General features: G+C 36.3%; 3 protein-coding genes and 1 pseudogene across 3 annotated transcripts; 2 read left to right on the forward strand and 2 right to left on the reverse strand.

Annotated features, from left to right (window-relative positions):
• The first annotated feature begins 210 nt into the window (after positions 1–210).
• On the forward strand, positions 211–3,189 carry LOC143552919 (uncharacterized). Its single transcript, XM_077043025.1, has 3 exons — positions 211–808; positions 1,865–2,028; positions 2,117–3,189. The coding sequence occupies exons 1-3, from the start codon at positions 211–213 to the stop codon at positions 3,158–3,160; spliced, it is 1,806 nt and encodes a 601-aa protein (XP_076899140.1). The 3' UTR covers positions 3,161–3,189.
• A 210-nt stretch (positions 3,190–3,399) lies between these two features.
• Positions 3,400–4,007, reverse strand: LOC143552920 (pentatricopeptide repeat-containing protein CRR2, chloroplastic-like). The gene is made up of 2 exons (XM_077043026.1): positions 3,672–4,007; positions 3,400–3,618 (listed from the first exon to the last, which is right to left on the reverse strand). The coding sequence occupies exons 1-2, from the start codon at positions 4,005–4,007 to the stop codon at positions 3,400–3,402; spliced, it is 555 nt and encodes a 184-aa protein (XP_076899141.1).
• A 990-nt stretch (positions 4,008–4,997) lies between these two features.
• LOC143552921 (uncharacterized) lies at positions 4,998–6,932 on the forward strand (annotated as a pseudogene).
• Positions 6,933–9,000: 2,068 nt separating this feature from the next.
• LOC143552922 (pentatricopeptide repeat-containing protein At2g18520, mitochondrial-like) lies at positions 9,001–9,444 on the reverse strand. The gene has a single exon (XM_077043028.1). It carries the CDS (start codon positions 9,442–9,444, stop codon positions 9,001–9,003), a length of 444 nt encoding a protein of 147 aa, XP_076899143.1.
• Positions 9,445–10,870: the final 1,426 nt, after the last annotated feature.

Below are 10,870 nucleotides of genomic sequence, written 5' to 3' on the forward strand. Positions count from 1 at the left end.
TTTCTTCATGAACCTTCAAATCTGATAATAATAATTAATAAGTTTTCTTGAATCCCTTATTCAAGTTTTCTTTCATCTGGGTGTTGATTATATCATCTTATTATCACTTTCCCACCATTTTTTTAATCTTGTTTTCATCAAAGATTCTGACTTTCAGCAAAATCTCTGTTTCTTGATGAACCTTCAAATCTGATAATAATAATAATATCAATGTCACCAAAAAGACGATTTTACCCCTTGTTCATCATCCTCCTCCTCTCTCTCTCTGCTCTCTTCATTCTCTCTCTCCACCACTCTCTCTCATCATCTCTCCCAGTTACTCACTCCCAAAACCCTAATCCCAAATTCTCCCTCACAATCAAACTCCTAACTTTCGACCGCCTCCCGTCGCTCTCCCGCTGCCTCCGGTCGCTTTCCGCAGCTCGTTACGACACCGACAAGGTCAACATTCACATATTCATTGATCACTTCAAGGGTTTGGACCAAAAGGAGCAAGATAATGAGTATTTGGATAGGAAACTGAATGAGACGCGCGAAATACTCGATTTTCTTGATGGGTTTGAGTGGAGGTTTGGGGAGAAGGTTGTGCATTACCGGACGTCGAACGTTGGTCTGCAGGCGCAGTGGTTGGAAGCGTGGTGGCCCGGGTCGGATGATGAGTTTGTGTTTGTGGTGGAAGATGATATCGAAGTGTCGCCGTTGTTTTATAGGTATATTAAGGGGTTGATTGGGTATTATTATTATAATGCGTCGAATTATAGTCCGTCGGTGTATGGTGCATCGTTGCAGCGGCCGAGGTTTGTACCAGGTACGGGGTTCTTTCCGTGTTATGTATTTGGCTGAGTTTAGGGCGAGCTCAGGCTCGGATTTGACACCGGGCTGAAAATTTGATCTTGAGCTCAACTCTGTTTTATTTATTTACTGTATTTATTTTTAATAAACACCTTTCGAGTTCAGCAATTTAAGTTATCGTTCAGTAGTTCAAAAAACATGTGCAAAATAAGTTCAATGTAATATATAAACAAGCCCAAATTAAGTTCAACTGAGCCAGCTAATGAGAGCCAAACTGAGCAAGCCACCGTTGGCTCAGGCTCGGTTTCAAACTGATCCAATTCGAGTGAGATTTTTTTGGGCCTGAAAAAAAGTTTAGACTAATAAACTTATATGTATACGTTTGATCCAGAACTTGAAGAAAACATAAGAACTAATAAAGCAGTTTTGCTCAAAATTTGATCTTGAGCTCAAGTACAATAGTTTAGGTTACCGTTCAATAGTTCAAAAAACATACGCAAAATAAGTTCAACCGAGCCAGCTAACGAGCAAGCCGGGCTAACGAGCAAGCTACCATTGGCTCAGGCTTGACTCGATTTCAAACTGAGCCAATTCGAGTGATCTTTTACCGAGCTTGAAAAAGGTTAGAACTAATAAACTTAAATGTATATGCTTGATTTAGAACTTGAAGAAAACATATGAACTAAACTAATACAGCAATTTTGCTAAAAATTTGATCTTGAGCTCAGCTCGGTTTTAAAAAGGATTTTTAGTAAACAGTAATGAAGTTTAATAATTTAAGTTACCGTTCAATAGTTCAAAAAACATATGCAAAACAAGTTAAACGTAATACATAAACAAGCCCAAATTAAGTTCAACCGAGCCAACTAACGAGCAAGGTAAGCTAACGAGCGAGCCACCCTTGGCTCAGGCTCGGCTCGGTTTCAAACCGAGCCAATTTGAGTGAGATTTTTCCAAGCCAAATAAGTTAAAATTAATAAACTTAAATATATATGTTTGATTTAGAACTTGAAGAAAACGTATGAACTCTTTATTGCTGTAGCTTATCAGTTTAATCAGCTTATTATGACAGGTAAACACGGGAACAAAATAAACATAAACAAAGACACGAAGGTTTTCTTGTATCAGCTGGTTGGCACCTGGGGTCAGCTTCTGTTCCCAAAACCGTGGAAGAAGTTTCGTTTATGGTACGACACGCATAAAACAAAGGGAATGAAACCGATTCTTGATGGCATGGTAAATTGTAACCTAGTTTGCATACACACTCGTTTATTTATGAAGTTTGCCATTTTATTAATATTTGTTTTAATAAACTGATGCATAGGTGACGACGGGCTGGTATAAAAAGATGGGTGATAGGATATGGACGCCTTGGTTTATTAAGTTTATTCACGAGCGTGGCTATTTTAACATTTACACGAATTTCTTAAACGAGTCAGCACTCAGCGTGTCTCATAGAGACACGGGCGTAAACTATGGGAAAACCGCAGGGCCCGATTCAAATCTGATCCAGGAGAGTTCTCGTGAGAACGACCTTTTCAAATTGGAGCCGTTGAGGAATATTAAATGGTATGACTTTTGTTTTAGAGAAGTTGTTCCTGATAGGATTGTGACTAGTGTCGATGAGCTCGGGCCCGTTTTGAAATCGGTCCAAAAAAGGAATGGGCTAGTGGTTGTGAGTGTTGATCAAAAGTCAAAGGTGTTGACCCGAAACTTGTTGTGTCATTTTGAGAGGCTTGGTGTTTGGAACTTTATTTTTGTGGGTCCGGTTTCTGGTTTCTTGCTTGATCTCGCAAGACGTGGGCATCCGGTGGTTAACGTGGATGCGTTTTTTGACATGTTGAAGGAATACAAATCGAGTAGCTTAAGGAAGGAGAATATTGTTAAGGCATTGGTGGTTAAAACAGCGTTGGAAATGAAGTATGATACGTGGGTGTTGGACCACAACATGGTTCCGGTCAAAGCTGACTTTTTTGTTGACTCGGTCAAACTCAGTTCCACCGTTGACTTTTACGTCGGGAAGAGACTTGGACTCTTGTTTGCCAGGAGTTCGGGATCTGGGATCTGGAATGATCGGTTTGTAAACGAGATTGCAAAGAGTGCTGACGGGGGCGGTTTTGGTTTTATGGCGGGAAATTTGTTGGAGCGGAAAGGTGTTAGCTTTCAAAGACTTGACAAGGGTTTAGGGTTTAGTGTTGAAATTGACGCGGGTAATGATACTGGGCTCTTGTTAAAGAATGACACAAAGGCTGTGTTTTGGTCGTCTGATACGGGTTCGGGTCTGGTACAAAATAAGCTTGAAAGTTTAGGTTTGTGGATTATAGATGGTGAATCCAATTGTAAGGCTGTTATTTGTCACCCATCATAGTATTTGGTCTCCAAACATATTATTTTTTGACTTGTCATACTCATTTATAATGTGAAATGGGTACTAATTTAAGCAGTTTTGTTGGGATTTATTGGGTATAGTTTTTACAGTGTCGTTTAATACAAAACCAATTTTAAGTAGGAACTGTTAGAACCGAATCAGCACTTGTAACTATTAGTTTTAAGTGTAATATATAAGACGGTTATGCCACCGCTAACACTCATTCTCTCATATTATATCTAATCAACACTATATACAAGTATATTATACGGTTTTAGCTTAAAGATATTAGACGGTTCTAGTCCTTTGAACAACAATTCACGAAATAGACGTAACAACTCAAAGGACGTGTTTGTATGAGAATAAGCTGATATAAGCATGTTATACAAAACCCGATCTTTACACGAGACGTTAAAAACTTTTTGTGCAAGATTCAAATTACCACATTTTGCATACGTCTATAAGTGCATTGGATATGAATAACTGAGAGTCAAAACCACCTCGAATCGACCTGTTTTCCATGTGAAATACTCCCAATTCGTACACAGACAGGAAGTATGCTTGTTAACGTTACAGCATTCGGGACTTGATCATGCGTTTTCATCATCGTTACCGTGTGTAAAGCTAACGACTCGAAGCCGTTTTGAGCATAGTTAGCCAGCATGGCGTTCCATGTAACAATATTTTTCGGATCAATATAACACGCATTGGATGCTTTGACTGGAAACTTGAACTTAACATGCATATCAAGTAAAGATTTGGCTACAAATATATCAGATTCCATACACATTCGAATACTAAACCCGTGAAGTTCGATTCCCCATACACATTCTAACGCTAAACACATTGGATAATTAACTGATGGTTATGATTAAGTAAATATGATTAACTGACTTATTAATTCTGGTTAATTACCTAGCAGAACGTTGTATAATTATGTTTTTCCAAAAATATATACATCTATGTTTATCCTTTATTATATGTTTATTTGAAGCTTTGAGCATTAAATTTATGTTGCAATTGTCAGTAACATAACTTAGAACATCATAACCAAACCAATTTTAACCATAACAAAAGAAAACGAACATAAATAATATATTGGACAATCAACTGAACTTATCCAAAACCGAACTTCAGTTATGTTATGGTTAAGACCCCAAGACCGAACCGAATCAACTTTGCACACCGCTATTTTAAAGTAAGATATTTAAACAGAATTGTGTTTATTTCTATAATTATCACTCGACAATAGCGGGCCGGTTATGGTTAACAAGGTTTCCATACCAGTTAAAACCGAACCGAAACGATTATATGTATTATTTTAATATTATAAATGATACGTATTTTTTTAATGCTATGGTTTGAAAGATAAATCAGTTAGAACATATAATTATTTTACCTATAATTAAAACCGGACCGATTTTTTTATGATCCGTATTTTTTACCTATACTTACAATAATCAAGCCCGAAAGACCCGAAGAACCGGACTGATTTATCAACAGATTTTGATGCTTTAAAATTTATGATTCCGGTGTGTGCTTGAGGACAGTGGCGACCTAGAGAATTCACTGTGTTGGAAAAAAAATATGTCCTTTTTTATTAGTTTTAGTGCTAGTGATAGTTATAGAAATAAACACAATGATATAAATACATTTACCAAATTCAAAAAAGAAAAAAGTCATTTTTTGTTACTTAAAATGCAGAATAAGACAAAAGGCCAGATTCCACTTTGATTTTGATAGAAATACATTCTTTCTGCATTTCACAGTTGATATTTGGTAGGTTGAAGCATTCACTGCATAGACTGCATTAGCTCCATTGTTTGTCTGCTAGATGATGATGATGAATCGCTTCAATTCTGTTCTTCATGCTTTCAGAGGTACTAATAATAATAATAACTCCTTTCTTGATCCTTTTTCATCTTTCCTGATAGGGCCTCACATTATTAAAGCTTCCATTCACTCGGATAGTGACCACCATTGGTCTAAGCTCGATAAAGTTATGAACTTGAATCATGCTTTATATCTGTTCCATAGAATGACACACAGACGCCCTCTGCCATCTGTTGTTGACTTCACTCAGTTGTTGCATCCTGTTACTAAAATGAAACATTTTGCTCCTGCACTTCATCTATTTAACCAAATGCGTGCAATCGGTGTCCCTGTTAATCAATACACCATCAGCATTGCAATCAAGTGTTGCTGTCAGTTGTATCGAACTAAAGACGGTTTTGCTGTCCTAGGTGTTGCTTTAGGCGAGCTATTGCTCCAAATGTGGTCATATTCAATGCACTATTAGATGGACTCGTCAATGAAGATAAGATTCTTGAAGTGGAAATGTTTTTCAAGAAGCTCATTAAACAAAAGCTTTGTGAACCTAGTGTGGTTACATACAACGTAATGATTAAAGGGCTTTGCAAGTTTGGTAACAACGTTACAGCACTTGCTTTGCTCATGCTAATGGAGCAAACAAATTGTAAGCCTGATATTTTTACATACAGCACCATCATTGATAGTCTTTTGAAAGATAAAATGATAGATGATGCTTTCAAGCTCTTTAAAGAAATTGATATTTGAAAAAAGAATTTTACCAAACGTCATCACATACACCTCTTTAATATGTGGTCTTTGTAAGTTAGGTTGTTGGGATGACGTCTTAAAGTTACTAAAAGAAATGGATGATGAAAAGATTACTCCAGATGTGCAAACCTTTACTGCATTAGTTGATGCCTTTAGCAAGGAAGGCAAAGTAGAAGAAGCCGAGGCAGTTATAAACATCATGATTGAGAGAGGTAAGCTTCCAGATCTAGTGACATACAATTCACTTATTGATGGTTACTGTCTGCGAGGTGAAATGATTAAAGCAATTGCGCTTTTTGATTCAATGGCACTTAAAGGTCTCTCCCCTAATGTTATTACTTACAATATTTTACTGAACGGGTACTACAAAAATTTGAATATAGAAAAGGCTATGCAGATATTTCATGAAATGACTAATATAGGTGTAAAACCTGATGTGGCCACTTACAACACCATGCTACAAGGATTGTTTCAGGTTGGGTGTTGCGTAGATGCACGCAAACTCTTCGATGAGATGCAGGCACAAGGCCAAATTCCAGACCAATGTACTTATCGAATAGTTTTAAAGGGTCTTTGCAACAACAATCAGGTAGAAGTGGCGCTCTCTTTGTTCCAATTGATGGGTGATAGCAAGCTCAATTATGATATTAATGTGTACAATATCCTCATCGATGGTGCGGGAAAATGTAGGAAAGTTGATATTGAAAGGGTTCTATTCCATGGCCTAAGTGATAAAGGTTTGCAACCTAAAGTTAGGACATATACTGTGATGATTAATGGTTTTTGTCAGGAAGGTCTATTGCAGGATGCAAAAGACTTGTTTCTTAGAATGGAAGAGCATGGGTGCCCACCAGATAACGTTACTTATCGTATTATTCTCCAAGGATATCTAAAGAACAAGCATTATAAGGATGTGGAGATGCTTTTACAAGAAATGGATGATAGAGGTTACTCTCTTGACGCTACCACTGTATCATTGTTAATTGATGAAATTGCAGCTGGTTCATTAGGTAGAAACATGCTTAAGTTGTTAGGTAAGCTTGTGCCAAAAGAATTAATGGGCGGTCCTGGTTTTTTCTGCGGATCCGCTTGTTGCATTTCTGGAAGAGAAGCAAATATCGTGATTGGTGTTTTAGGTTATTTGTGGGATGATAGATTAAGATTATACTGCAAAATGATGTTTTCCATTTAATAAGTTTTTTATGTTTTTATTTTTATTCTATTTTGCTTCTTTAGACATGATGGTAAAGGTTTTATCGATCTTATATGCTAGTTCGTGTTTAATATCGACAATGTGTGTCTCATACTTTGATCATAATCTTTCTTTTCTAAAATTAATCGTTTATTAACAAGCAACCAGCAGATTAGTTGATCATGTTAGGACCGCTGCCATAGCATATTAACCTACTAGTGTTCTACATTCTGCACGCAGGTCACCATATTTTTATGATTTATTTATGTCTTTTGACTTTTTGGCCTTGGTTGATCTTTTGAGGGTCAACGATGACTTCGGTGGGGTCTTATTGATACGAAAAGACGTTCAGAAACTGCATAATACTGATGGAGTTTGAAGCCATAAAAGGCTAATATGGTCATTAGTGATACCCGACAACTTGTGAGTAATATGGATAGTTGTGACTTTTTGGTCAATTTTGACTATTTTAGGGTCAAGAGTTAGACTTTTTAGTCAATGCTTCAAAGAGAAAATGAAGCTTAAAAGAGCCTTTTATTTATATAACTTCTATTTAATGTATATTTATGATAAAAAAAATTAAATAATATACATTATTTTTATGCATAAATGCATAAAAATAATATCGTAATGCATATAATAAATTGTTACTCCTTGCTTGTGGCCTAGTGATAAGAGGCTTGGGTTCTCCAGTGGAATCCTACTGCTGCTGAGATAACAAAACACACATTTTTCTCAGACTCCTTTTGAAGTTTAAAACGAGTCGGGTCAGCTCGTTTATTCTTGACGTGCTAAAATTTTAGCTCAAGCTAGCCAGCCAACTCATTTAACTTAAAATTAATATTTAATAATGAACTAGAAGTTAATATTATGGTGATCTCTAGTGGGTTCAGTAATAGTAGACTTATTTAAAATGGAATTTTGATTAATTTATAGACATTAAAATTTGAATTTAACCTAAGCGAATCAAATATATTCGACTCGTTAACAAACCAGGTCAGCTCGGCTCAATCTGTTTATATTCGAGTCGATTTCAAACAAGCCTTTCATAAAAACTTAAAACATTGTAAACTCGTAGTATAGTGGAAATGCACCATTATTACCATGCGGATTTATTCCTGAATGAAAGTTGTATTGTTCATATTCACGCGTACTGTCTAAAGGTGAAATTCTTTAAAACAAGGGTATTTTCCATATGTAAGCCTGGCAAAACGCGCAGGTCGGGTTGAAAGATGTAAAAAGTCAAAAGGGGTCGGGTCAAACTGGTTTGGGGCAAAACGGGTTATGAGCAGTCAACGCAGTTTCATGTAACCGGATCACAATAATTTTTGATAACAAAAAGATGGGAAACTCATTAGTTAAAATTACCAGTTGGATTCAGATGCATACATTGGATTGTCATTTGCTAATTAAAACTCATTGACTATTTGGATCGGATTGCCGGAACCTATAGTTTTGAAGAGCTCACTGATATGACCACAAAAATGGTTTTGTGGCATGAAGGGTAATTTGGGAATTTTTGAAAATATGATGCAGTACTTGAAATTGCAGGCCAAAGTTAAAGTCAAAACTTTGACTTTGACTAACAGATTCAACCTAGCTGAATTAAAAGTTGAATTACGGGTAAGTTCTCAGTTCCATTCATTTCACCTTAACGGGCCTACGAATCTGTAGGCGCGGACCGAATGCACAACCCTTCCCAAAATTATTACCTAAATACTATGCAGCGTATGATATACACGTCAATCAACAACGAAAAAATAGGTAACAAAAACAAACATTATCCATAATTAATAAGAACACGGAACACAAACACTCAGCATCCATAAAAACACACAGATGATTAAGTCATTAAACATTATCTAAACCGATTTTTTTGGAAAAAGCTCAGGTAACAAGTAAAGCATACTTATATTTAGTAAAACCTTCTTTTATTTGATACACTAGTAACTTCAGAGTAGAAGCATCAAGAGAGTAACCTTTTCCATTCATTTCCTGCAAAAGAGTCTCCACGTCATCATACCGTTGCTTCTTCATAAACTCTCGGAGAAGAACACAGTAAGTAACATTATTTCTCGAGAAACAACTCTTTCACTTCGGTCAGCAAACCTTGCTTACATAAACCATTGATCATCACCGTATACATCCGAATATTAAGTTGCAAACCTTTCATAGTTACCTCATGAGAAAGAAACTTTGCAGCACCAAACTTCCCACATTTTATCACACCGGCCATGAGGATAGCGTACACGTCAATATCCGGACGCAGTTTTCCACGACCGTACAAATGAAACGAATTCACAGGCTCTTCAATTCGAAGAATGTCCTCGCAAAGTCCAGCCAAAAGCAATGTATCTATCATTATGTGGTACGTGACTAGACTCGGCTTGAAACCTTTTTTAATAATTTCATCAAACAAATCCATGGCCTCTTTCGTAGACCAGTTCATGTTGTACCCATCCAATAAAGTGTTGTAAGTTATAATACTCGGAACGATATTTCTACACACCATCGAATCGAATAATCGGTTGAATTGAGAATCGTGTCGTTTGTACAAGATCCTCATGACACTGGTTCAACCTCCAAACCACCCATGTTGGTTCGAGGTCAATATAACATATGGGCTCAAAGGATGCTCCACCATCTATGCAGCAAAACACTGGTTGTTGGAGATTTGTAGCTCATGGGTCTCACTCCCCCAAACTATTGATCCATTGGATGGGAACAAGATGATCAAGAAGGATCCCAAAGATTATTCTGATCAGGATCTGCAGAAATTTGAATTTGATGCCAAAGCTCATGCTATACTAGCCATGACAATTCCAAATGAAATTTACGACGAGTTAATTCATCACAAGTCTGCCAAGGATTGTTGGATGCTCTGAAAGAACAATATGGTGGTACCCCACAAGTCCTTGAGAATACTCGTGAAATTCTCAGGCAGAAGTATGAAGCATTTTGCCATTTAAGAGGAGAGATTTTAACTCAACAGTATGAGCGATTCACAACTCTAATCAGTGAACTAACAATGGTTAATGTTATCTATACAAACTCTGCTCTTAACAACCGATTTCTGAGATCACTTCCAGAAAATTGGGATATTCATGCTATCATGCTAAGAAATTTTCAAGATCTAAGTCTGACTACTTTTCATGATATGTTACTTACATTTGAAAGAGAGATAAGCCAAAAGAAGAATTTGATCACCATTGGAAAATCAGCCGATGATATTTCCATAGAATCAACACTTTTATGTCTAAGAGACTCAAAAGTTATGACTATCTGATGTGGTCAAATTATACATATTTTTTATGATAATATTTCCCCCACTTTTAATAGCTTTAGTGTTAGTTTTTATTTAATCACTCCTAATTAGTTTATATATGAAATTATAAGATCATGTTGAAGTTTATTTGAATTATTAATAATATATACCATAAGTATTATAATTGTAACAATAATGTACGTAAGTTTTTATGAATGGGTTCTAATGATTACTAATTTAGTATTGTTATTGGTTTGCAACAGATAATTCACGTACAAGATTGTTGAGCTAGAAATATTGATGGGTCCATTATTAGAAAAGGATGAAAAGGAAAAGTGAACGACAATTGACTTATCTAAAATTGTTGGACCATATGCTATCTAGAGAAGTGGGCCGCTGTCATGGGTTTCAAAAGAAAAACATACTGACATAAGACAATATATATTGAAAAGCAGCAAGGGTTTTAAGGAATTGAACGGCAGATTGGAGACGCAAGTTCAAGGGGAAGAGGAAAGCCGTTGGTTCGAGTAGAGAACGTTTGCGTTCAATACCTACTCATCCAAACATCATTAATATTCGGTTTGAATTTATTGTTTTCTTTATGAACTCATTATTTGAACCTATTTATTTTCTTTTGTTTTTAAGTATGGTTGTTGGCTAAACCCTTAGACTG

The sequence above is a fragment of the Bidens hawaiensis genome, unplaced genomic scaffold (genome assembly GCF_021521415.1).
Source record: "Bidens hawaiensis isolate Kalapana, Puna unplaced genomic scaffold, B.hawaiensis_p1.1 tig00017050_1, whole genome shotgun sequence".
NCBI lineage: Eukaryota > Viridiplantae > Streptophyta > Magnoliopsida > Asterales > Asteraceae > Bidens > Bidens hawaiensis.